The sequence below is a fragment of the Muntiacus reevesi genome, chromosome 9, assembly GCF_963930625.1.
Source record: "Muntiacus reevesi chromosome 9, mMunRee1.1, whole genome shotgun sequence".
Lineage (NCBI taxonomy): Eukaryota > Metazoa > Chordata > Mammalia > Artiodactyla > Cervidae > Muntiacus > Muntiacus reevesi.
This window is the reverse complement of record NC_089257.1, coordinates 53,200,797-53,225,552: the sequence shown is the minus strand read 5'-3', so window position 1 is coordinate 53,225,552 and position 24,756 is coordinate 53,200,797. Positions and strand designations below refer to the sequence as shown.

At 35.5% G+C, this 24,756-nt stretch overlaps 1 protein-coding gene across 7 annotated transcripts in view; it reads right to left on the bottom strand.

Annotated features, from left to right (window-relative positions):
- Positions 1-24,756, bottom strand: part of FAR1 (fatty acyl-CoA reductase 1) — a 75,664-nt gene that overhangs the window by 30,808 nt on the left and 20,100 nt on the right. For 5 of the 7 annotated variants that reach the window (XM_065943798.1, XM_065943805.1, XM_065943799.1 and 2 more), the window contains 2 exons: positions 9,663-9,858; positions 1,636-1,811 (listed from right to left, as the gene is read on the bottom strand). In XM_065943798.1, coding sequence (XP_065799870.1) covers positions 1,636-1,811; positions 9,663-9,851 — 365 coding nt within the window. In that variant the 5' untranslated portion in view covers positions 9,852-9,858. Of the gene's footprint in view, positions 1-1,635; positions 1,812-9,662; positions 9,859-15,006; positions 15,204-24,756 lie in introns of all 7 variants that reach the window. The other 2 variants (XM_065943800.1, XM_065943802.1) reach the window with 1 other exon arrangement.

Here is a 24,756-nt window from a genome sequence, read left to right as displayed (position 1 = left end):
TTACACTTGGGTCCTTCTCATAAGGTTATTTAGATGAGTTTCACCCGAATGAATGCTGTCTGTTTGCAAAACAATCTCCCTTTTGAAGAGATTCTTCAAAATCTTCAAAATTCCTCAAAATCTTCAAAAAAAGATTCTAATTTTCCCTTTGAGGATTATACAACAATTATCAAGTATGAATATACCTTTTTCCTCAAAACACTTTCATAAGGTTATGTGAACTCTTTTTTGGTTATGAAAGCTAGAATAAGGGAAAATACCCAATAGATTGACTATTTCATAATAAAAACCCACCTATAATCACACTATCCAAATATAATAACTGACCAATATTAAAAGTATGTATATAAAACATGTATGTATGCATACATATCTTATGAAAATGAGATTATACTAAGTTCTAATAAGATTCTTTTGTCACTTCTGAATCTTGAACACATAACTGCTGCATAAAAAGAACTAAAAAGTAAATAAATAATTATCACCAGATAATAAAGGATAAAGCCAAGATTAGAACCAAGATATGTAATTCCAAAGTTCATGCCTTTTCCATTACATAGTGCTGTCTCACCTTCCTCAAGTATAAAATGGATTTGCCCATTATACAAAGGTGGGTAATGTAAGCACAGAATGAAATAATGAGTGAGAAAACACCTTGAAACTATAAAGCATTGTTAAAGAAACATAAGGGACTATTAATCATTTCCCTCACCTGAAATATAAGCAGAACTCACTGTAATGTTTTGGCGCTGAACTGTCATGTCACACAGTGTCAATTAAGGTTTGCACTTCTACAAACAATATGGGGGATAATCTCAAAATCCTTTATAATCAGAACTGAACTTAAAAACATTTTAAGAAGCCCTTCAAGCAATCATGAAACCTAAAAAATAAACACCATTCTAACTGATCTAAGACCATATAATTAGATTTACATTATAAAGCTGTATATAACATCAAAAGTGCTCTGAATTAAGCACCATTATTTACATGGCATATACGTGAGACTTTTTAAAACACAGTGACCATTTGGAAAGCTATGTTTTTTCTTGAAATAGGTATCTTGAAGGAAGTCTAAACTGTTTTTAAAGTAAACCTATATCCAAAGGACCCTTCTATTAACAGCGATACCAAAATTTTTAAAACAAAAACAAGGTATGACTTCAATGTATAAGCCATTTTTTCTTTCTCTGCAAAACCTGAGCCTAACTATTTAATATTTAGTATCAGATGAATATGTGTGAAGTAGAAAAATAAGGCTGCTGGAGTATACACTTCTGAAAGAACGGAGGGAAAAGGAAATAAACACTATTAGTTGTTAAGACTAATATTCCTACCCAAGGTAAAGTTCTTCTAATCCACACTTCCCATTTGCTTTCTCCCTGCCCCATACTTAAATTCACAGCAACTACTTCTAAGAAACATATACTAGCAATCCAATGTTTTTAACTGTTAAAAGAAGGAACATTTTTTTAACACTCTGTAGGATACTGAAAGCTACAATAGAGAGTAAACAATTTCAGAGTATTTTCAAAATGACGACTAAACAAGTAAATGACGACTAAACAAGTAGAATTCAAATTAGATCTTTCAACTATGCTGCAGTCCAAATATCATATAAATACCTTTACTTACCTCAAATTTTCATTAAATCTTACTGTAGCTGCACAGTGGAATATAATATTGGTAGAATCTATAATGACCTCTTTATCTTCTTCACTAAGAGCCAGTTCAGGTTGGGTGAGTTCACTGTTGATTGCTATAATTTTCTCCCTAAAATCTGGATTTTCATCTCTCAATCTGTCAAAAAGCTATCAAGGGAGAAAAACATTTTAGGGCAGTATTTTTCAACTTTCTAAAATCCATCATCACCATCTTCTCCCCCAAAGATCAGTATTTTTTAGATTTCAACTATGCAAATCCTAAGGTTACTTAAATTGCTATCATTCTATATGGAAAATACTCTATGGGGTCCACATTACTATCCCCATTTTACAGTTGAGGAATCTGAGAAATAGAGAGGTTAAGTAATTCACGAAGGACACAGAGGACACAGTTTGCAAAGTTAAATTTTAACTGTTTATGCCTTTGTTCATTAGACTGTATGATCCCTCAGCACAGACCTAAGTAGTATATATATCAGATCAATGTTTAAAATGATCAGATTTCTAAAATCCAAACCTTATCACTTTTTTTTTGGTTGTAGTCCTCTTTAGCAGATTAGAGTAAAATGCCATTAACTATAGTCTACCTCAAATCTTAGAAAAATTTTAAAGGGGGAAAAAAGTAAGTATATTAAAGGAAAAAAAGTTTTTAAGGAAATATTAAGACCAGAAGCTGGAAAAACATGTCAAGTATCATATATATAGGATTCTAATTTGAAAATAGAAAATTCAATATTCCTTAAGTATATTCAAAGGAATAAATTTAACTAGAGAATCGGTCAGATCCCAAGATGGTTACAGTATGAACGTACATTCAACTGTGAGTCAAATTTAATTTTTTTACCCCAGATTTTATAGATGGGACCTCCAGACCACTGTTCTATTACACCCTGACTCTCCAATCCATTTAAAGTCCATACATGTAGTTTAAACAGAGAGTCTTAAATCTGAGGCAAAAAAAAAAAAGTCTATAAAACCTACATGGTACTCACTTTCACCTTCCTGCATGACTTTTAGTAAGTAATAGTCTTCTCCTTCACCTCTAGCTAATGACTTCAACATTACTGTTTTTATAGTAATTAATACTAAGCGTTTCAGATGAAATGAGTACTTTCCATACACTGAGAAAACAAGAAAATGACCTTTGCCTCAAGTTATTTAGAATCTTATAGGAAAAATTAAACAAGGAAACAGTTAAAATATAGTGTTATAAGTAAAACAACAGGGCTAACACAACAGTGTTATGAGACTGTACGGGAGCAACAACTTGCCCTGCTGGGGAAGGACTTGAGATTATAAAGTAGAAGAACAGTGTTTCAGGCAGAGAAAGTGTCACATGTAACCACCTAAGAGTAATAGAGCATTTATGTGTGGGAAATTAAAAAGAACTCAGTAAGACTTGGCCAATGACAGGAGAAGGAAAAAAGACCACAGACGCCATGTGAACAGGGACCACATCTACTGTGCTCAGCACAGGCCCCAGATAACAGAGTGCTGACAAACACTTGTTACGTGAATAAACTCATTAGGTGGAAAACATTGGATGAATACCTATGCAGATGAGTTCAGTTTTGTGAATGTTGGCTGTAAAGTGTCAATGAGACTCCACAGAAGATCAATGCCATAGAGGTAACTGGCTCTGTGGGTCCTGAGTTCAGGGAAGACAGAATCAGATTACTGATTCTATAAACCACACATGTAGCCCTGGGAGAATATCACTCAGTAGCAACAGTGAGGAGCACCCAAGGTCCAGACTACATGAAGCTTTTTCCAAATCTATTTTAAAATACAACCGTTCATCTCACATACAACAGAAGGTGCTGAGTAATCAGCTAACTGGACCTAGTAAGAAGAGATCTAGGCCTGGGACAAATTCTGAAAAATATTTAAGGGGCTAGCAGAGAAAAAGGAGCCCAAGATATAACCAGAAAAGTACTTTTAACACATTGAATTCACTTTTTCATTCTCCCACACTGCCAATGACCTTTAATTCCTCTTCATATTAGATATCTCCACCATTAACACCAAGAATTGGTCATGCTGCTTCACAAGTTACATCTCAAACTTGATGCTCCTCCCTTCTCTAGTCACCATGTTGTTATTCAAAACCATCTTTTCCAATGCTTTTAACCCACTGGTACCCCAATTAGTTCCTACTTTATTAAGTCCACTAATGCCCTCTTTAATGTACTTTATTCTCTTTCCAGAATGTATTTCATGGTCAGCTATTCTAATTCAATCCTTGCCAGCAATGAAGTTTATTTTCCCAGGGACATTGCTGCATATCACTTCTCAAGCTGGGGCAGCTGCAGCCCCCAGGGAACATTTGGTGGTGTCTAAAGACAATTGTGCCTTGTCACAACCGGGATGGTGAGCAAAGGGAGCTGCTGGAATTCAGCGGGCACAGGCCAGGAGTGCTGCCCACCCTACAGTGCAGAGGACGGCTACCCACAGCAAAGAATCGGCCGGCCTAAAATGCAAAGAGTGCTCAAGCTGAGAAATTCTTCTAGAAGACAATGTCACATTACAGTATATGCCCTATGCTTATGCTCTTTTATTCCTGTTTCAAAATCATAGTAGACTCTACTTAAATGTTTAACAACTTTAAGTGTACATATTAATTGCTGCTTAATATAAAAAGAACTCATTTTATTGATTTAGCAGCTATGCTATATATACATGAGAATGAATGGCCCTTGGAATAATCAGTAGGATGTGCCATGGGGAATTAAAGGCATAAAATAAAATGACATAATTTTATAGAGTATTTTAGTCAAATATTTAGATAAATACTTGGGGACAAGGTCTTTTTATATAGAAAATAATGGCCATATGTTTAAACTACAAAAGTTCAATGAAATTTCAGGCTTTGAGTAGAAGATAATCATTTCCTTTACAAATAAGGCTTACTGGTGAGGAAAAATTTTAGAAGCATTACCCTGGAGACTCCAGAGAAGATGCCCAACTCTTTCATATTTTACTTAGGTCCTCAATTCCAGCTTCAATAATTGCTCCTATCCAATCTCTCCTAACACTTCTACACTCTCCCTCACCCCCTTCTTAAAAACTCTGTAGACTGTAGGTTCCATTAAAGCAATGACTCTTACTTATTCCTGAATTCAACCCTTTATATCAAGTCAAATGCCCAGCACTGAGCAGGCACAAAAAATGTTTTCTGAAAAATAAAAAATGAGTAAGAATAAGTTGGGAAATGATTATTAGTGGTTATACCAATTATAGGGCTTCCCTGGTGGCTCAGTCAGTAGAGTCTACCTGAAGCGCAGGAGACCTGGGTTCAGTCCCCGGGTCAGGAGGATCCCCTGGAGATGGAAATAGCAACCCACTCCTGTAGTCTTGCCTAGGGAATCCCATGGACAAAGTAGCCTGGCAGGCTACAGTCCATGGGGTCGCAAGCGTCAGACAAGACTGAGCGACTAAACCACCATACCAATTAGAATTATACCAATTGTAAGTGGTTCATGATAAAATGCCAACATGAGTAAACAAAAGGCAGAGATGGCAACAAAACACAAGCAGGCATTATTACGTAAAATAGGCCTTGTGGTCTTAAAGCCCCCTTGATGCCTCCCTTTCCAAAAGTTTTAAGGGAAGTTCTACTGCCAAGCTTGGGTTCAAATTAATTTTGGATATCTGCAAAAGTCAGCTCTCTCCTTAAAGCATAAAGATTTTTGCCCCTATTGGTATATCCCTAAGAATGTGCCAGAAGGCTGTCCCCAAATGGTCTAAGCAACACTGCACCCTCTTAATCCGCGGCAGTTCTCAAAGTGTGGTAAGTTCCTAGGAGTCTCTCAGACTATTTTAGGTATTTCACAAAGTCAAAACTATTTTCATAATAAAACTAAAACATTATTTATTTTTCACTTTCATTCTCTCACAAGTATAGAGAGGAATTTTCCAAAGCTACATTTGTGATATCATCACTCTTGATGGCTAATGGAATGTGTGCTTGTACATGTATTCTCTTCCTTTAAAAATGTCTCTGGTTTAGAATCTACTATGATAAATATCAATAAGATATTTGAAACAAAACCTCACAAAAACAAAACCTTTATGAAGTTATCAATAATTTTTAAGAGTGTAAAGGGGTCTAGAGACCAAAAGTTTGAGAATCATTGCTTTATACAAACAGAATCTTTCAACCTATTTCAAGGATATGAAAAAATACAGTGATAAGGCAATAATACTATCTGCAACACACTGCAGTCAATATACATTATCAAATAATTTGCTCAAGAGTTACAGTTAAAATTCACTTGGAAAAAAGCTATAAATTATATCATGTTTTTTAAAAACATCCTTATACTAGGCTACCAAATAGTTTTAATTTTAAAATGACATTAAAAGACAATGAGTCAATCTCAGCTCTCACAAAAAAACTGAAAATGAACTTCGAACCTACCACACTTTAAGAAGGCAGATTCTTCAATTATAGTTATTATGTAGCTAGGTTTTATGGTGGTAAATACTTTAGCATTGACTCACATCTTTTTTTATTGTCTGTACAGAATCTAGCCATGAAATTAAGACGCTTGCTCCCTAGAAGAAAAGCTATGACAAACCTAGACAGTGTATTAAAAAACAGAGACATCACTTCGCCCAAAAAAGGTCCATATAGTCAAAGCTATGGTTTCTTCAGTAGTCATGTATGGATGTGAGAGTTGGACCATAAAGAAGGCTGAGTGCCAAAGAACCGATACTTTCAAATTGCGGTAATGTAGAAGACTTTTGAGAGTCCCTTGGACTGCAAGGAGATCAAACCAGTCAATCCTAAAGGAAATCAATCCTGAATATTCATTGGAAGGACTGATGCTGAAGCTGAAGCTCCAATACTTTGTCCGCTTGATGTGAAGAGCTGACCTTCTATGCTGAAAACACTATGCTGAGAAAGGCTAAAGGCAGAAGGAGAAGGGGGTAGCAAAGGATGAGATGGTTAGATATCATCACCAACTCTATGGACATGGATTTGGGCAAACTCCAAGAGATAGTGGAGAACAGAGCAGCCTGGTGTGCTACAGTTCATGGGGTCACAATGAGTTGGACACAACTCAGAGACTGAACAACACAACAAATCTCTAATAACCTAAACAGCCTCTAGTGTATAGTAGGACTCATATATATTAATGGAAGGAAGGGCAAAGGGGAAGAACACAAGTGCATGGGAGTCTGTGGCAATGCGGAGAGTATCAGTAGAGTATAACTACCCTTGTGAGCTATATAGTCACTGAGTAGCCCTCAAAGAGCTAGATTTGTTTCTTAAAACTAATTCAGGGAAAAGAAGTTTTTCTAGTTGAAGTAAGGACTATTTATAAAGTTTTCATGTAGAGACAAACTTAATAAACACTAGGATAAAAGTAAACATTATTCTTATTCTTTAATATCTTACCAATAGTTTCAAATAATTTATTTTTAAAAGGAAAAACTAGTATTAATTTACACCTCACTATTAAAACCCTGTGGGTATAGAATTACCTCTTAATGAATAAAAGGAAAATACAAACAAGAAAAACATGAATGCTTCACAAAAGAGAAGTTTATCCTTCTGAATCAAAATTATATTTGAATGGAAATCATTCCCAAACAATATAACACCTTGGTAAAGAAAAATTCTAAATATACCAGTAATTTAACCTTTTCTTAATTTATCCTAAGTCATTGTAGTGAATATTGGTGATTGTATTTTACTGTAATGCTGTAATTTTAAGAAAATTAAAAGTTGTATTTAAACATTCCCACACTTCTGTACAGGTCTTACTCTGTATGGTGTATCTTTTCTTTTAATTGATCTTCTGTTATCATACTTTGGGCTTCCCTGATAGCTCAATCAGTAAAGAAGGACCCTGGTTCAATTCCTGGATCAGGAAGATCCCCTGGAGAAGGGCTAGACTACCCACTCTATTCTTGGACTTCCTTGTGGCTCAGTTGGTAAAGAATCCACCTGCAATGCAGGAGACCTGGGTTCGATCCCTGGGTTGGGAAGATTCCCTGGAGAAGGAAAAGGGTACCCACTCCAGTATTCTGGCCTGGAGAATTCCATGGACTGTATAGTGCATGGGAATGCCAGGAGTCGGACATGACTGAGCGACTTTCACTTTATCATACTTTATCTCGCCTAGGAGATAAGCTTCCCATTACTGCCCTATTCCATAAACTGACTCTTATTCCTGCTGTTGTTAACTCTGTTTTTCTCTGGTCTTCACCCATTTCTTTCTTGCTTTTGCCATCTTTTCTTTTAATTTTTGTAAAGAAGGCACCAAGTTTTTTGCCATCGCCTTTGGGAAATTAAGCTATTTCAGCTACAACATTTACTAGTAAAGTATCCAACTCTCAAGATTACTTTTCCCATTGAATCACAAAGCCTTCCATCATCTTTGCCTTACTTTCTTATCCACTGAGGAAATAATGCTATAAAGTAGAAAGGAATTTGTTATCAAGTCATCTACATTATATCCAACATCTATTAGCTACACAATTTCAGATAAAATGACAACTTCTGAGACTCACTGTCCATATCAGCAAAATGGGATATATCAACATTTGTCCCTACCAGAGCATGAGCTCTAAGGTCCAGTCATTAAGAGTTCACAAACACTGGCTCTAACACTAACTATATGACCTTGTAGAATGGGAATAACACCAACACTTACCTTATAAAGTTGCTGTAATAATTAAATATATACACAAATAGTTTTGCACATAGTGCCTGGCACAAGGTAAGCACTCAATAAAGGTTAGCCACTATTAACTATGGATTTCTACTGAAAGATCAAACCAGAATGGACTACAAATTATTTCTAATAAATTACTTATTTATTAACTTTAAGACAGCTGTTAATCTAGAATTAATCATCATATCTTCTGATACTTCTCAGCAATTCTTTGAATGCTCAGAGTAACTCAGATGTTTCTGGTTTTGGTCTTTTTTTTTTTTTTAATGTAGGTCACAGCTGCCCTAGAAGGTTAAAAGTTACCAAATACCTACCTAGTAACTAATAAATTACATAGCTACTATACTACTTTTGAACTATGGTGTTGGAGAAGACTCTTGAGAGTCCCTTGGACTGCAAGGAGATCCAACCAATCCATCCTAAAGGAGATCAGTCCTGGGTGTTCACTGGAAGGACTGATGCTGAAGCTGAAACTCCAATACTCCGGCCACCTCATGCGAAGAGCTGACTCATTGGAAAAGACCCTAATGCTGGGAGGGATTGGGGGCAGGAGGAGAAGGGGACGACAGAGGATGAGATGGCTGGATGGCATCACCAACTCGATGGACATAAGTTTGAGTCAACTCCAGGAGTTGGTGATGGACAGGGAGGCCTGGAGTGCTGCAATTCATGGCGCCACAAAGAGTCGGACACGACTGAGCGACTGAACTGAACTGATAACAAAGTTATTAACAATAAATGTCAGACAAATTCATTCATTTTGAGAAAATTCAAAAGCTTATGACCATGAAATAATTTTACTCCAGCTCATCTCCATTATGGTTTTCTAAAGGTTTAAATGTGTAACATACTCTGTATTCTATATGACCCTTCTATTATCATATTATTAGTCAAAGAGGAGTATGTGATTTTGCCACTTCCTAATACTTTCATGGGGAGCAATTAGTGCTTACAAAATTTTAACTGTTGTCAAAGTATTGAGTCTTACAGCACAGTAAGAATTAGAAACTAACTTTTAAGTATTATTATTCTGAAAACTATTTAAAGCATCTAGTAATTACAGATAACTTGCCTCAAATATTCTAAAAACACATTAAACATATAACATAAAGGTACTTTAGAACTTGTTATACAATTTTATCATGGAGGAAAGCTTTTATCTCCTACTGATCAGGACTCATACTCAGGTTACCGCCATTCTTACAGGACTTTCTACTAATTTTTTTCAGGATACTAGGCTGTTGATGATTACAATAATATACACACAAACACACTATTTTCTCTCTTCTTAATGATTACTTTCCAAACTTACCTTGCAACTAATGACTTCTTCTACTCGCTCCTGGGGTGTCTGTCCAGCTTTCTGCCTCACCAAAACATACACGGAATTCACCTTAGGACAAGACCTTAGCAACTTTTCCAGAAGTACCTTCCCTAGGAAACCAGTAGCTCCAGTGAGGAGGACATTCTTGCCTTCATAGTATTCTGGGATGGAAACCATTCTGATCCTAAAGAAAACATGACAAATAAGTATCAGTTCAAAGATCTATGCTAATTTTTATCTACTAAAATCTCTTGGTATTCAAGTATCTTAAAGGACAGGCAAAAATCCAAGATGAATGTTAACAAAAGGGAACATTAACTTTTGGTTCATTTTAGTAAGGTAGAAAGTACAATGAACTGCAACACTAGCTTCTAAATCCTGTGTTTTTTCCCTGGATCACCTCAATCAAGTCACTCACATTCTCTGGGCCTGGGTTTCTTTAACATAGCTCGTACCAAGTGACCTCTAAAAATTCCTTCAGCAATAGGAACCGAAATCTTCACTTAAACCTCAGTTAAACTCCAAACACGAATGAATGGTATTTCTCTGTCTCTAAAAGTATTTATAACACCAAATAGAGGTCAGCAGCAAGGCAATTGCTTAGCTTGTATAACATGGTGAGGTGTCATATTCACCCATCATCACCAGTTGAAACAAGAGGTAACACCAAGTCCTTTCTTTTATATGTCTGTAGTGACAACATATCCAAAAGATACTTAAGTCTCCCTTTTAAAAAAAAGTCCTAGTAAGAAATATCGGCTGAGTTATCTTCCTTACCCAAATTCCACTGAAACAGGAGAAAACAGAGTGAGTATGCTAAGAGAACGAACAAATAAAAGAACTATGGTTAAGTGGAAAAACCAAGATGCAGAAAGATTCATGCAGTATGTCACTATTCAAGGTTCAAACATATTCAAAAGAATGCCATTTACTGTGAAATGCACACACATGATAATCTTTATGGGTACATTAGAAAGAGTGTAACACAATCAAAGAAGATAATGAGGAACTTCAACTGTATTTGTGTTTTATTTAAGCTAAGGAATAGATACATGTATTTTACCCCTAAATTTTTCATAATTATAAAAAAATTAATTCATTACAATCTGAAAACCGATCAATAAACAGTAAGAAAAGAAGACAGGAAAAAAATAAATAAATGAGGCTAAAATGATAGAGAAGTCACAGCAGAAGAAATAAAACCTAAGCAAAACAAACATAGGAAAGGACCAAAATGAGGTAAGAGCTATCTCAATCCTCTAAAGAGAAAACCCCAATTTCAGGATCAAGAAGCTAAATTAAAGCATACAGTAATCAAGGTAACTAATCAAGGTAACTGCTCAGAGAAAAGCAGAGCCACTCCCCACAGTTTTACTTTGCTGAGAACACCCAGCACAGGCACTAGGGATGAAAGAGGAGTAGGGCTGAGCTTGAAGTTGCTCTAAACATCCACAAATGGAGGTAGGGAAGATGGGGCATTGAGAGAAATAAAACAAAAACAACCAAAACAAAAGAAGTCTTCAGAGCACTGATCCCCAGAAATAAATTTTAGGTCCCCAGGTTATCTGAATGCTGCTGGCCCTTAAAACAAATTCATACAGAGCTCTCAGTAATTCCACTTGGAGAGAAAGCTCTCTTGGAAAAACAGACTTCAGAAAACTGGGAGGAAGCCAGCATCAACTACCAAAATCAATCATTCTAGTCTTTCATAAATATGGATAACTAAGGATCATCAGATATTTAAGAAAATTAAGAAGGACCAAAATGAAAAGCAACAGAATCAATCACAAAGAACACTAAAGAAGTAAAAAATTTAAAGAAAATTTAAATTCTAATACTCTACAAGTCATTCAACAAGAATACTGCCCATCCATCAAATAATAAACTACTATGAAAAAGGAATAGAGAATAAGAAAGCACTGGAAGTCATAAATGCAAATGTGGGTAGAAAATTCAATCAGTACATAAGTAACTATCAGAATTACCAAGTGAATTTAAGAAGGTCACCAGTTATAAGGTTAATATAGTGAAAAAAAATACAAAACAAATGTATCTCTATACACCAGCAAAACACAGGAAACAAAGTAAAAAAAATATATATATATCACTTATAATACCATACAAAAGCCAAAAAAATTATGGAAATTATCAACTAGCAATTGATAAGGATATAGAGAAACTGGAACTCATGCACACTGCTGAAGAGAAAGAAAAATGATTCGGCTGATGATAGGAAAGCTTGGCAGTTTCTCAAAAAGTTAAACACATAATTATCATGACTCTGCAATTCCACTTCTAGGTTTGTTGTTGTTTAGTTGCTCAGTTGTGTCCGACTCTTTGTGACCCAATGGTCACCTGCAGCACGCCAGGCATCCCTGTCTATCACCAACTCCTGGAGCCTACTAAAACTCATGTCCATCGCAGCGGTGATGCCATCCAACCATCTCATCCTCTGTTGTCCCCTTCTCCTCCTGCTTTCAATCTTTCCCAGGATCAAGGTCTTTTCCAATGAGTCAGTTCTTCACATCAGGTGGCCAAAGTATTGGAGTTTCAGCTTCAACATCAGAATATTCAGGACTGATTTCCTTTAGGATTGACAGGTTAGATCTCCTCGCTGTCCAAGGGACTCTCAAGAGTCTTCTCGAGCACCACAGCTTGAAGGCATCAATTCTTCTCCTCTCAGCCTTTTTTACTGTCCAGCTCTCACATCTGTACATGACTAGTGGAAAAACCAGAGCTTTCACTACACGGACCACTGTAGGCAAAATAATATCTCCGCTTTTTAATATGCTGTCTAGGTTTGTTGTTGTCATTCTTCCAAGGAGCAAGTCTTTTAATTTCATAGGGGCAGTCACCATTCACAGTGGTTTCGGAGCTGAAGAAAATAAAATCTTTCACTGTTTCCATTGTTTCCTCATCTATTTGCCATGAAGTGATGGCACTCCTAGATATATACCCCAAAAGAACTGCAAACAGGTACTCAAAAAAGTACCTGTATACACTTGTTTACAGTAGCAGTGTTCACAACAGCCCAAAAATGTAAACAGCCCAAGAATCTATCAACAAATGAATGGATCAACAAATCATGGAATATACGCTGTGTATATATACTACTCTGTGTATATTATTCATTCATAAAAAGGAATGAAGTATACTGACATGTACTACACAATGAGGATGAATCTCAAAAACATACTAAGTTTAAAGAGCCAGATATAGAAGACCACATACTACAGGATTTCATTTACATGAAATCACCAGAATAGATAATCCATAAAGACAGAATGCACACTAGCGGTTGGCACGGGTTGAAGGGTGAAAAGAGTGGGCCATGGGGGAAAACTACTTAAGGAGCTTTACTTTGGAGAGACAGAAATGTTTAGAAACTAGACAAAGGCAATAGCTGCATAACATTGAATGAAATAAATGTTACTGAATTTTTCATTTTAAAATGATCAATTTTATATTATTTGAGTTTTTATCTTAATGAATTATTTTTGAAAATACCAAAAATTAGAAGTAAATGTGAAACATACTGAAAACTAAAAAATATTGAGAGAAGTTAAACAATACTTAAATAAATAGAAAGATGTATATACTATATTCCTCAGATTCAACACATTAACCAAAGTTTAAGCTGTTTTTGTTTAGGTATAGAAACTAAGATTCTAAAATGATACAGAAATGCAAAGGGCCAAGAGTAGCCAAGACAAGCAGTAAGAACAAGCTGGAGGACTTACATTATCATGTATTAAGATGTATTATAAAGCTACAGAAATATGGTACTGGGATAAGAAGAAAAGACTACCGTATATCATACCACGCACAAAAATGAATTCCAGAAAGACTATACATCCAAATGTGAAAGGCAGACTAGAATATGACATAGAACATCTCTACAATTGGGTTAGGGAAACATTTATTAAATAGGACACAAGTAGTATTAATCAAAAAGGAAAAATGTTGACAAACTGGAAACCACTAAAATTGAGTTCATCTCACAACACTATTAATAGAGAGAAAAGGCAAATCAGGTAAAAGGTATTTGCAGTAGCATGCATAATACAATTACTACCCAGAATATATGAAGAGCTACAATTTCAGTAAGAAGAAAAGAAAAATGGGAAAGGCCTGAGGAGATAATGAAGCACAAAGGAGATCTTCACTTGCTTCAGATGTTAGTCAACCAAGTCCAAGAAGCACAGAGAGCCCCAAGGCAGGATTAACCCAAGAAGGGATACATTGAGACATACAGTAATAAAACTGACAAAAGTCAGACAAAGATAAACTAATAAAAGTCACAAGGAGACAATGACAGCATACAAGGAAGCTCCTACAAGGTTATATAACTGATTTCTCAATAGAAACTCTACAAGCCAGAAGGGAATAGCACAATATATTTTAAGTGATGCAAGGGAAGAACCTACAAACAAGAACACTCAGCTAAACTCTAGTTCAAATTTGATGGAGAAATCAAAAGCTTTACAGACAAGCAAAAGTTACCACCAAACCACCTATAAAACAAATGCTAAAGGAACTTCTTAAGGCAAGAAACACAAGAGAAGGAAAAGACCTGCAAAAAACAAGCTCCAAACAAATGAAAACGGGAATAGGATCACACACAGCAATAATTACCTTTAAATGTAAATGGATTAAATGCATCAACCAAGACACACAGACTAACTGGGTGGATGAAAAATTTGCATGCATGTACCTCCACTTACCACATCACTCTATTTAACCCCTCAATTGTATGTAATTATTTTACATTGTTAGGTTAATCATGTGTCCTTTATGGCTTGCAATTGTAATGATCTTTTATTTTTTGTCTGGCTATTGATTGTGAAAACTGACAAACATCTTTTACTTCCGAGATTATGTTACTATCATTCATTTTAATAACACTGTACCCTGACTGGTCAACAGAAAATAATTGGATTCTATATCACTAAAACTACCATTTAACAGAAAAATCTGTAATTACTTTTTAAAACCCAGATGCACATTAGAATTACCTTGGAATTTTTTTTTTAAATATAAATGCCACAGGTAATTTTTTTCTCCAAAGCTCCAGATATGATTCTAATGAACTGCCATGTTTAAAAACAACTGGACTATATGATGATCTTTTACTTTTATCTAGTTTGTTTCACTTTTCCTATTTCATATTCAGTACTCCCATTTCATTTAGTTTATGTTTTCCAATTTCCCTATCTTTTTTTGCTGTTCTTTCTCCAGTTTTTATCAAGTGCAGACAAGCTTTTGTATACATATAAAAAGAGAGAGTATGTATAAATGTATATATTATAGAAAACTTTAAATTTTCACTTACCTAAAAAATTAATGACATTTTGGTTCCACTTGTCTAAGTTGGAATAGAATGCCAGATTTCTAATTTATATTCACTCAAAACTTTTGATATAGTGGATTCATTCTGGCATCTAGCATTACTGCTAGAAGTCTCTAGTCCAGTTATTATTTTAGTGATTTTTTTTAATTTGAATGAGGCTTGAAATTTCTAATGCAATTCTGAAAACATAAAGAAATGTTGTGTTGTAAAAAGCAAAACAAAACAGGAAACATCATATAGTATTAACTAAGGTACAGATTTTGTTCAAATTTGACAAAATTTTATGCTAGTGTCCACTATTTGTTTTCATATTTTATTCAAGATTCTACATTGTATTTAGTTGCAATGAGCAGCTTCAGCTGCATGCAACAAATATTGATAAATTCTCTTTTCATTTTTATTGTTAAAAATATTTTCTACTTTTCCTTGTAATGGTTTCTTAGATACATCCATCATTTAAAAGAAGACATTAAATTTCCAAATACAATGGGGTTTTTTAAATGGCCTTGATATTAATTTCTCATTTAAGTGCTTTCTTCTCTGCAATCACCCTCTGTTTTTTCCAGTCTTTTAATTTTATTGAAGTTTTCAATGGTTAAATCAAAGATTTCTCTGGGTAAATGTCAAACTGCACTTGAAAACATGTAGGTTATTTTCAACTATCTTTTGACATTGATTTCTAACATAATTTCATAGTGATAAGAGAACAGACTCTGTATGATTTCAATACCTCTAGATCATGAAATTTTTGTACCTTGTTTTAGATTCCTTGTTTTAGTTCCAGTGTTTCCTGGTTTATAGTCTATGGGAACTTGAACAGAATTTGTATCCTGTTGTGTGAAAATTGTATAAATCTTAATCATGTTGAATTAGTTCACAGTGCTTTTCAAGTCTATTATATCCTTCTACTTTCCTGTCTATTTGTTCTATTAATTTTTGAGAGTCTGATATTGAAACTCCAACTAAAAATCTTAATTTATCTACTTAAAAAAATAATTGTAATATATAGTGAAGCTATATGTAACTGTTTTCTGTATTTTCCAAGTCTCCTGCAAATGTGTCATCACATCTTCATAATTTAAAAAATAAAAAAGATAATAAATAAATAAATAAAAAGACTATTTCAAGACTTTGCCAACCCCAAATCTAATTAAAACTATAGAGCACTAAAGTTGTCATAGGGGAGAAATGAAGAATAATTCTGCATCAATACACCTAACAAATCTGGTAAATACTAATAACAACTACGTACTACATATATGTTAAACACAGTGTCCTGAGCACATGACCTAGAACAAGCTATCTAATTCACTGAGCTTCAATTCCTTCCTATGCAAAAATCTGTTCAACAAACATTTATTAATCACCTACCAGATACCAGGCACCAGAAAGTTTTCCAGAGGTGTGCACATGCATTTAAGACAGAAAAAGATACTAAGCAAATTTTCCCCTTAATCACTGAGCATTTATAGCCTGAATACATGCTTGGCTCAACCCTAAAAAAAACACATCTAAGTACTTTCTTCCTTATCTATCAGGGAGGACACCCTATAAAGCCTAAATAGCCAGTTTGTTAACATCAAATAAAAATTTTTACCAAACTTAATATTCTGTCCTTAAGAGTATAAAGACTAAGAGAGCTAAGAGAGTTTCAGGTATTTAGCTTAAAACTATCTGCACATGATTTTATCTTTAGGGTTTTCTTCATGGAAGAAAGAACAGATTTCCACAATTCCCCAACTTTATCACAATGCAACCACAAACTTTACAAGCACCAAGTATTTTTACACTCTGTCTCCAGGTATTCTTGATTCCCCCACCCACCAATACACTTTACCCTATTAACTTACTGGCAAAGCCAGTACAAATGAGAATTTTTTTAAGCCAAGTCTAGACTGATCACATTTTCCACAGAGTCCTGTCACTATGGCCAAAAACTACCAGAAAAGCAGAAACCAGGAGAGAAATGCTGCCAATCCTTCCAGAACATGCAGTTTAGATTCTTACTGTGTGATTTTACTTAAATGAAAAGATATCTAACGGTCCTATGATCCGTTGAAAAGTATCTGAAGCACTGCAAGAATGAGAAAAGCAGCAGTATTATTTCCATGTGCCAGGGCAGAGAAGCAGGGAAACATGACTCATATTTATTTTCACTGTTCTTGAGTTGTCTTAGGAAAACCACCAAGCAGTGGCAGCTGGGTATCTTCTTCAGAAAGTACCTTATCCTATGGTTCAAAAGTTAAAGAGGCAGAAATCTTTTGCCAAGACCAGCAAAATGATGGGTACCAAATATCACAATTACTTTCAAGGCTTTCTTGCTAAAGTGGGCTTTGCTAGTGTGTTTTATATTATGCATATAAACTTACATTAAGAGAACATATTACAAAACTACTGAAACTAAGATACATTCACTTGCTAGAAGCTCAAGTTCAAGCTCTGCCACTTTGAAGCCATGAGATCCTAAGACAAAACTACTACTCTGAACCTGTTCCCTTATTCATAAAAGGAGAACATGCAGGTCTCATGGGCAAAAAGAGCCTGAAACGGACACAGAGAAACCACAGATAATTCTAAGACAGCACCCACCCAATCAACATAAACTGCACCTTTGTAAAATAACTGTAGTCTCTTAATAAAAGTCCTAATATTAATGAAAAGTCAATCATGTTGTCTCATTACTTTTAGAAACTTAGTTAAGATAAAATAATTAGATAAGTTTTTCTCTCATTTTCAACTTGTAAAAAAAAGAGTTATTTAAATAGACAAAACAATTAAAATGAGAGATTGGGGTATTACAAAACCAAGAAAACCATAAAAATCTGCCCACAAAAAGTAGCTTTTTAGTGCCAAGAAATGGGAGTTCCTTTGCCTATATTAAAGCTAAGAACAACTCAAATTAAAATTTTAACACATTTCAAGTAGTTGTTTCAGATACTTGCTAAGCAGAAAGACAAATATGAACAGTACTTGGAGATTAGGATATGGTGAGAGGAAGGAACAAGGCGGATCCATGGGCTTGAAGTAAAGTTTTATAGAAGACTCACCAGTGATAAAAATAAATAATAAAGGCAAGACAGGAAAAGGAGAGATTAAGCACAAAAAACTGTATCTCTCATGCTTTCAGATACAATTTCCTACAAGCCTTCTTAATAATTTTTCTTTCTCAATGCAGGTAGGCTCTTATCAACAGTTAAAACTCAAAGGCTGTAGACTTTACCAGTATTTCCCTGAAGGCCATTTCCAGAGGCAGCCAACAAAGAGAATGAGAAAGGATAAGGTCTACTGTCGAACCCAGAATCTGACTCACAGGCCATCGAGGCAGACTTAATTATTACCACCATCGGTTTAAATAAAAGGATTACATGCTGGGGTTAAGGAGTAAACACTTAACCAAAGGCTAGCGGATTTATTTCCAAGTCTACTCTACCCGATTCACTGAAAGACTTTTCCTAGATATAATTATTTATTGGAATAAATTAAAAAAAAAAAAAAAACAACCCTCAGAGTAGTAGAGGTAATTAGATAAGGCAGACAAGAAGCTCTGAGAGCATAAGGTCTTGCTTAAGATTGATAACATATTGCTGAGGGTAGTAGAATCCACAGTGACACAAAAATAAAGTATTTTTTTAATGATAAAAAAAAAAAAGATTGATAACAAAATTCAAACATGTTTCTACAAACACCTGTAACAATATATACAAATACCTATACCTATATATAAATATATATAAATACTACATACTACACTTAACTACCTTTGAAAAACAGTGAGTTTTGTGTAACGGGGCATGGGCTCAGATATTTGTACTCCCAAATTGTCGCTAATGGCACATGGATTACTTTGAGCTGAAGGAAGTGAGATTTAAGATAAGCAGAAAGATTTCTTCTCAGACCTTCCCTCATTTGATTAAAAGCAGAAACTTCCAAGAATTGAGGGCTGCCATAATGAGGACTCTCTGGGTGAGTTCTATGGCGATAAAGAAGACGGAAAGTTAGCACCAAAAACTTTACTAAAGTAACCTATATCTTCTATTAGTTTTCCCACATATTTACCTTCCCACAATATATTGCCCCTAAAGTCCAAATTCCTTTGTGTCTAGTCACTTCTCCATAATTTATAACCCTTTTTAATACAGTATATAAGCTCTCAAGTCTCAAGGTGAAAACCACGTCTTTTTGGGTCTTCACTTTTCTGTGATGCCCTTATGCAAGTTTAAAAACCATACGTATGCCTTTTCTATTACTCTGTCTTTTGTCATTTTGATTTGTAAGCCTCAGTCATAGAGCATAAAGGGACAGAAGAAAAGTTTTTCCTCCCCTACATAAGCTATTAAAAAACTAAGTCTCTGGTGAGGCCATTTTCAGTATTCTACTGAATCTGGTCCTGTTATAAACTGTTTCCTGATAAGTAAGTTAGGCTCACTTTGTGGAACAATCCTTTCGGGCAGCCCAATGCCATGATGCAGTAAGGACCTGAGTCTGGCAGGGTTGGGCTGGAATTCAGGTGCACCCATTTATCTTGGGGGTGAGCTTACTTATCTGTTTGTTTCTGCAGCTTCCTCATCTCTAAAAACATATAGACAGCATATATACCTCCCACCCTTCACTTTATAGCGTTTGTGTAAGGATTAAGGCTGAGCACATAATTACATTTTTGTATTCATCTTTCCTCTACTTCTTTGGAAATGATTTCTCAGTATAGTCCCTCAACAGTCAGTCTGATCTATAATATTTCAGTCTAAAAAACGTTAATTTATCTTTTCTTTTTCCTGCAAATAATCATTTACTTATGAGTATAATTTTTAGACTAGGAAAAAAAAATTATTACCAAAGTAAAAGTGCAAGTGAAATTGCTCAGTCATGTCCGACTCTTTGCAACCCGGTGGACTGTAGCCTACCAGGCTCCTCCATCCATGGGATTCTCCAAGCAAGAATACTGCAGTGGGTTGCCATTTCCTTCTCCATGGGATCTTCCCGGCTCAGGGATCGAACCCAGGTCTCCTGCATTGCAGGCAGATGCTTTACCCTCTGTGCCATCAGGGAAGGCCAACTCAGAGCTAATTTATCTCTGGATTATATACTCTTATAGTCACATGCACATAAACTCATTTTTTAATTCTGGGAAGGAAATTAATGATTTTAGAAGGTTTAAACTAAACCTCTGAGGACTAAAAAAGGGAAGAGGTGGTTCAGCTTATACTGATGTGAAACACAGATTCATGATTAATTTTAAAGGCCAAGATGTAATATACTGTATAATATACCACTTTTTATGGAAAAAGAAAGACAAATGAATGCATATGTTTACAAATAAATAGATTTTTCTAGCAAAAAAAGCCCAAAACTTGATAATAACGGTTGCCTCTGGGAGGGAGAACTGGATAGCTCAGGAAGAGAAATTATGGACATTTGTTTCTCACTATATATCCAGTGCATGTGTTATGTATTTTTAAAAATCACTATTTTTGTAAAATAGAAAAATCAGAAGGTACCAAAAAAAATTTGAAAGAGTGTATTTTCCCATCAATTAGCCAGTCTCCATTATCTTTTGTCCTCTAACAATTTACAAACTCCCTTTCATCTAAGAGGAAAAAACAGTATGAAAAATTTTTTTAAAGTGAAAATAGAAGAGTATCATTGCGTTAAGATACACAGGATTTACCCTTCTTGTGGTAACCTTTATTACCTGAGCGTTTCCTTTTTTCCATGTATTTTTGTCCGTGCATATTTTCATCTATTTTGGTTCCAGCTGCCATGTGAGTCTTTCTCTAGTCACAGCAAGCGGGGGCTACTCTCTAGGTGCAGTGTGTGGGCTTCTCACTGCAGTGGCTTCTCTTGTTGCAGAGCACAGGCTCAATAATTGTGGCGCACAGGGCTTAGCTGCTCCGGAGCATGTGGGATCTTCCCAGACCAGGGATCGAATCCGTGTCTCCTGCACTGGTGGGCAGTTCAGATTCACTGAACTAACAGGGAAGCCCTCCATTTCTTTATTAGATGGAAAACCTACTATATTAAAAACCAGAAGGTGCTTTAACTGGGAAACTGCTGTTTAACAAGATTTTAACAGGCTGGATTTCCTAAATGGAATGTGAGAAATTCTTCCCCCATCAGGATAAGGTTGATCTTTGGATCAGATACCCCTCTCTTCCATCTCCTGAGAGGACATTCATCAAGCTCACCAAGGAATCAAGTACACAAAAGTACCAAATACTACAGTGAAGATCTGCATGAGATTGGCTCTACCTGTATGTTTTTTCTGTACCAGTATTTACTGAACACAAACAGTAAAAGCTGACAAAAGATAGCTGTAGTTCTAAGTTTTAGCTGCTATAGATTTGTTTAGAAAAACTAAGTAAGCACTGAATACAAAAGTCTCTAGACAATGTCCAAACATTCATTCCAGCTTTCTAAAAATTTCCACCTAAAGTAGGATCTGTTTAGCTGTCTTCCTCTTAAAAACTGACTCCTCTGTGCCTCTAACACGTAACTAACCCAAAGTAAATAACCTACCAATGGAGACAGTGGGGAAAACAAAGAATAATCTACTTCATCTATCTTTCCATGGGGAGTCACTGATTGACTCCCAGTCAGGGACAATTCTGTGCTTAACACAGTCACATCCAATGCTGTTTTGTCACATCATCCTACACCTCTAAGCTGGAGGACAACCTGGCAGGAGTACTGAAGGAAACTCAAGCAGCAGTAAATAGAATGCTGAGCTAAATGGCCTTTTAATATCCCTTAGATTCTATGACTGAAAAACAAAACCACAACAAAAAAAACTTCAAATATTCTTAAAAGGGGGGAATTAATTCCAAAATATTTTAAACCAAGAGTTGGCAAAGGTTTTCTGTAAAGGGTCAAGTAATAAATATTTTCAGTGTGTGGGCCATACAATCTTAGTAGCAACTACTCAATTCTGCCATTTGTGGCACAAAATCAGCCATGACCAGTAAGCAAATAGACATGGTTGTGTTCCAATAAAACTTTATTCACAAAAACAGGAAGACAGTTCATAGGTCATAGTCTGCCAACCTGTTATTTCTAAATAAAGATTCTGAATATTTCACATTCAGAAAAATGAACTAAGAAAGGTATCAATGGTATCGACTGTACCAGCACAGTCTAAATATTCATTGCCTATGATTCCACTACTGCTAGAGTTAACTTGCATATCACTAAAATTGAGTAAATACTCGATTGTTACATCTTAAAAAAATCAATAAATGAATGCCAGGCTTCATTTATACAGATATGCCACAAACTAAATGCAAAACAAAGACATGACTGATAACCTTTTTTAAGATAGACTAAAAATATCTTTATTTTTAAAAGGGAAGTCCATTAAGTTGTTCAGGGCTGAAGCCTGGGCAAGACTGTTTTGGAGAAAAGACTACAAATGAAGAAGAGCATGGAGTATCCAATCCAGTCATAGACTCAGAAACCCTAGACCACTACCATGTTCAAAAAAATCTTGATACGATAATCAAAACACAACACAGAACGTAAAGAGGTCAAGAGCTAACCACAACACTGTGGAAGATACAAAGTTTGTCTATAATCTGTGTAAAGCACAGGCTCAATAGTTGTGGCACATGGGCTTTAAGTAATAGGTCTAAAAGTACCTATTCTTTTCTACGTAAAAGTATTACATGGCTAAAGGAATGGGATTGGAAGCAGAGAAGAGACTAAGCACATAGCTAATATTACCTAAGTATGAAAATTCCCCCAAAAGCTACACTGAGTTACAACGATGACCATGAGGATACCCCATATACATACTTCTGCTTCTTCCTTATTGTTTTTCCATTTCATTCGTTTTCCAATAAAAGATTAGGTATCTGTAACTGCTAGGAATTAATATCTTTCTAATCTAGAAGTTCATGAACAGGATTGCATGGAGACGGGTATCCAAGGACACTTAGTTTCATGAAAAATATTTTTCTGAGTGTGTTTATATATGTGTGTGTACAGGTGTGCAATCTCATGCATATATCTCTACATTATTCTAGAGGAAAAAATCCACTGCTTTTATCAGATTCTCAAAAGGGTCAGTAAGTCTAACAGTAAAAAAACTACTATCAAATTTTATGTGTACTATGTGTGTATGCTAGAGGGAGGAGGACCTAAAATGCAGAGAACAGAGCTTCTTCAAGGTCACGATTAAAAACCCCATTCACATATAATCTGGAGTGAAAAGTGAAAGTGTTAGTCACTCAGTCGTGACCAACTCTTTGTGACCCCATGGTCTGTCAATGGGATTCTCCAGGCAAGGATACTGGAGTGGGTTGCCATTCCCTTCGCCAGGGGATCTTTCCGACCCAGGGATCAAACCCAGGTCTCCTGTACTGCAGGCAGATTCTTTACCATCTGAGCTACCAGGGAGGCTGGAGTAAAAATGTGTAAACAGTTAAAACATAATTATATCAATCTCTCTCAAAGCCTGTTATGGATTGAATTGTGTTCCTCCTAAAAAGACATGTTGAAATCCTAACCCCTAGGATTTTGGAATGTGACTTATTTGGAAACAGGGTCATTGAAGTATAATTAGTGAAGGTAAATGATATAACACTGGAGCAAAATGGGTCTCTAATTCAACATCACTGGTGTCCTTATAAGAGGAGATGCATTTGCAGACAGAGATACACAGGGAGAACTCCACCTGATAACAAAAGCAAAACTGGAGTTACACATTGGATCTACAAGCAAAGGAATACCAAAAATGCTAAGAAAAAATTAGTAAGAGGCAAGGAAGGACTCCCTTACAGGTTTCAGACAGACCATGGATTTTAGACTTCTAACCTCCAGAACTGTTAGACAATAAATTTCTGTCGTTTTAAGCCACCCAATTTGTAGTACTTTGTTACAGCAACCCTGGAAAACTAATAAGAAGGTCAAATATCATAGTAACTAAAATTAAAGAACAAAAGACTAGAACAAAAGGCTTTCTAAAGATGTTCATGTGTCCTTAAAACCTAATAAACACATCATGGGCACTTTCCAACAAACATGACAGTTTCAATTACCAAAACACACTCTACTAAACAGTTAAGAGATGGAATGGTTTTTCTAAATGGGTACAGGAAAGAAGAGAAGAAAAAAGTTTTATGTATCAGAGGTAAAAGACCAAAATAAAGTTAAAGATCAGATCCCAGAACAAATCAGTGGGATATATCACTGACTGTACATCTAAATACTGTATAGAGATAAATACTGTATACTGATAAATTTCAGTATACAGTAGCATATTCGGGGAAAGCAGTGTTCTGATTATCTACTGCTATGTAACAAAATCACACTAAAACTTAATGTCTTAAAACAACAATAATCATTTTTATTTTCTCTCACTGTATCTCAAAGTTAGGAATTTGGAAGAGCTCTAACAAGCAGTTTTAGCTGAACAGTCCCAGCTCCCGCTGTTGGAGTCCTGTAGTCTGTCCACATGAGGCAGTCTGGGACAGCACGGCGATCTCAGGCTATACAGCTTAAAACCTGCCAAAGACTTCAAGACCAGTATTTTGTTGAGTTGGACAGGGAGTTCACCTTTTCAGACCACACCTTATTGCTCACAAGTGAATCACATGATCACCCAAATTCAAGCGAAGGGGGCATAAAATGCCACCTCAGGATGAGAGAATAATCAAGGTCACATTAAAAGAACATATGAGAAGGAAGATATTGTTACAACTACATTCAGAAAATACAATCTGCCACAGAGAATATGGTAAA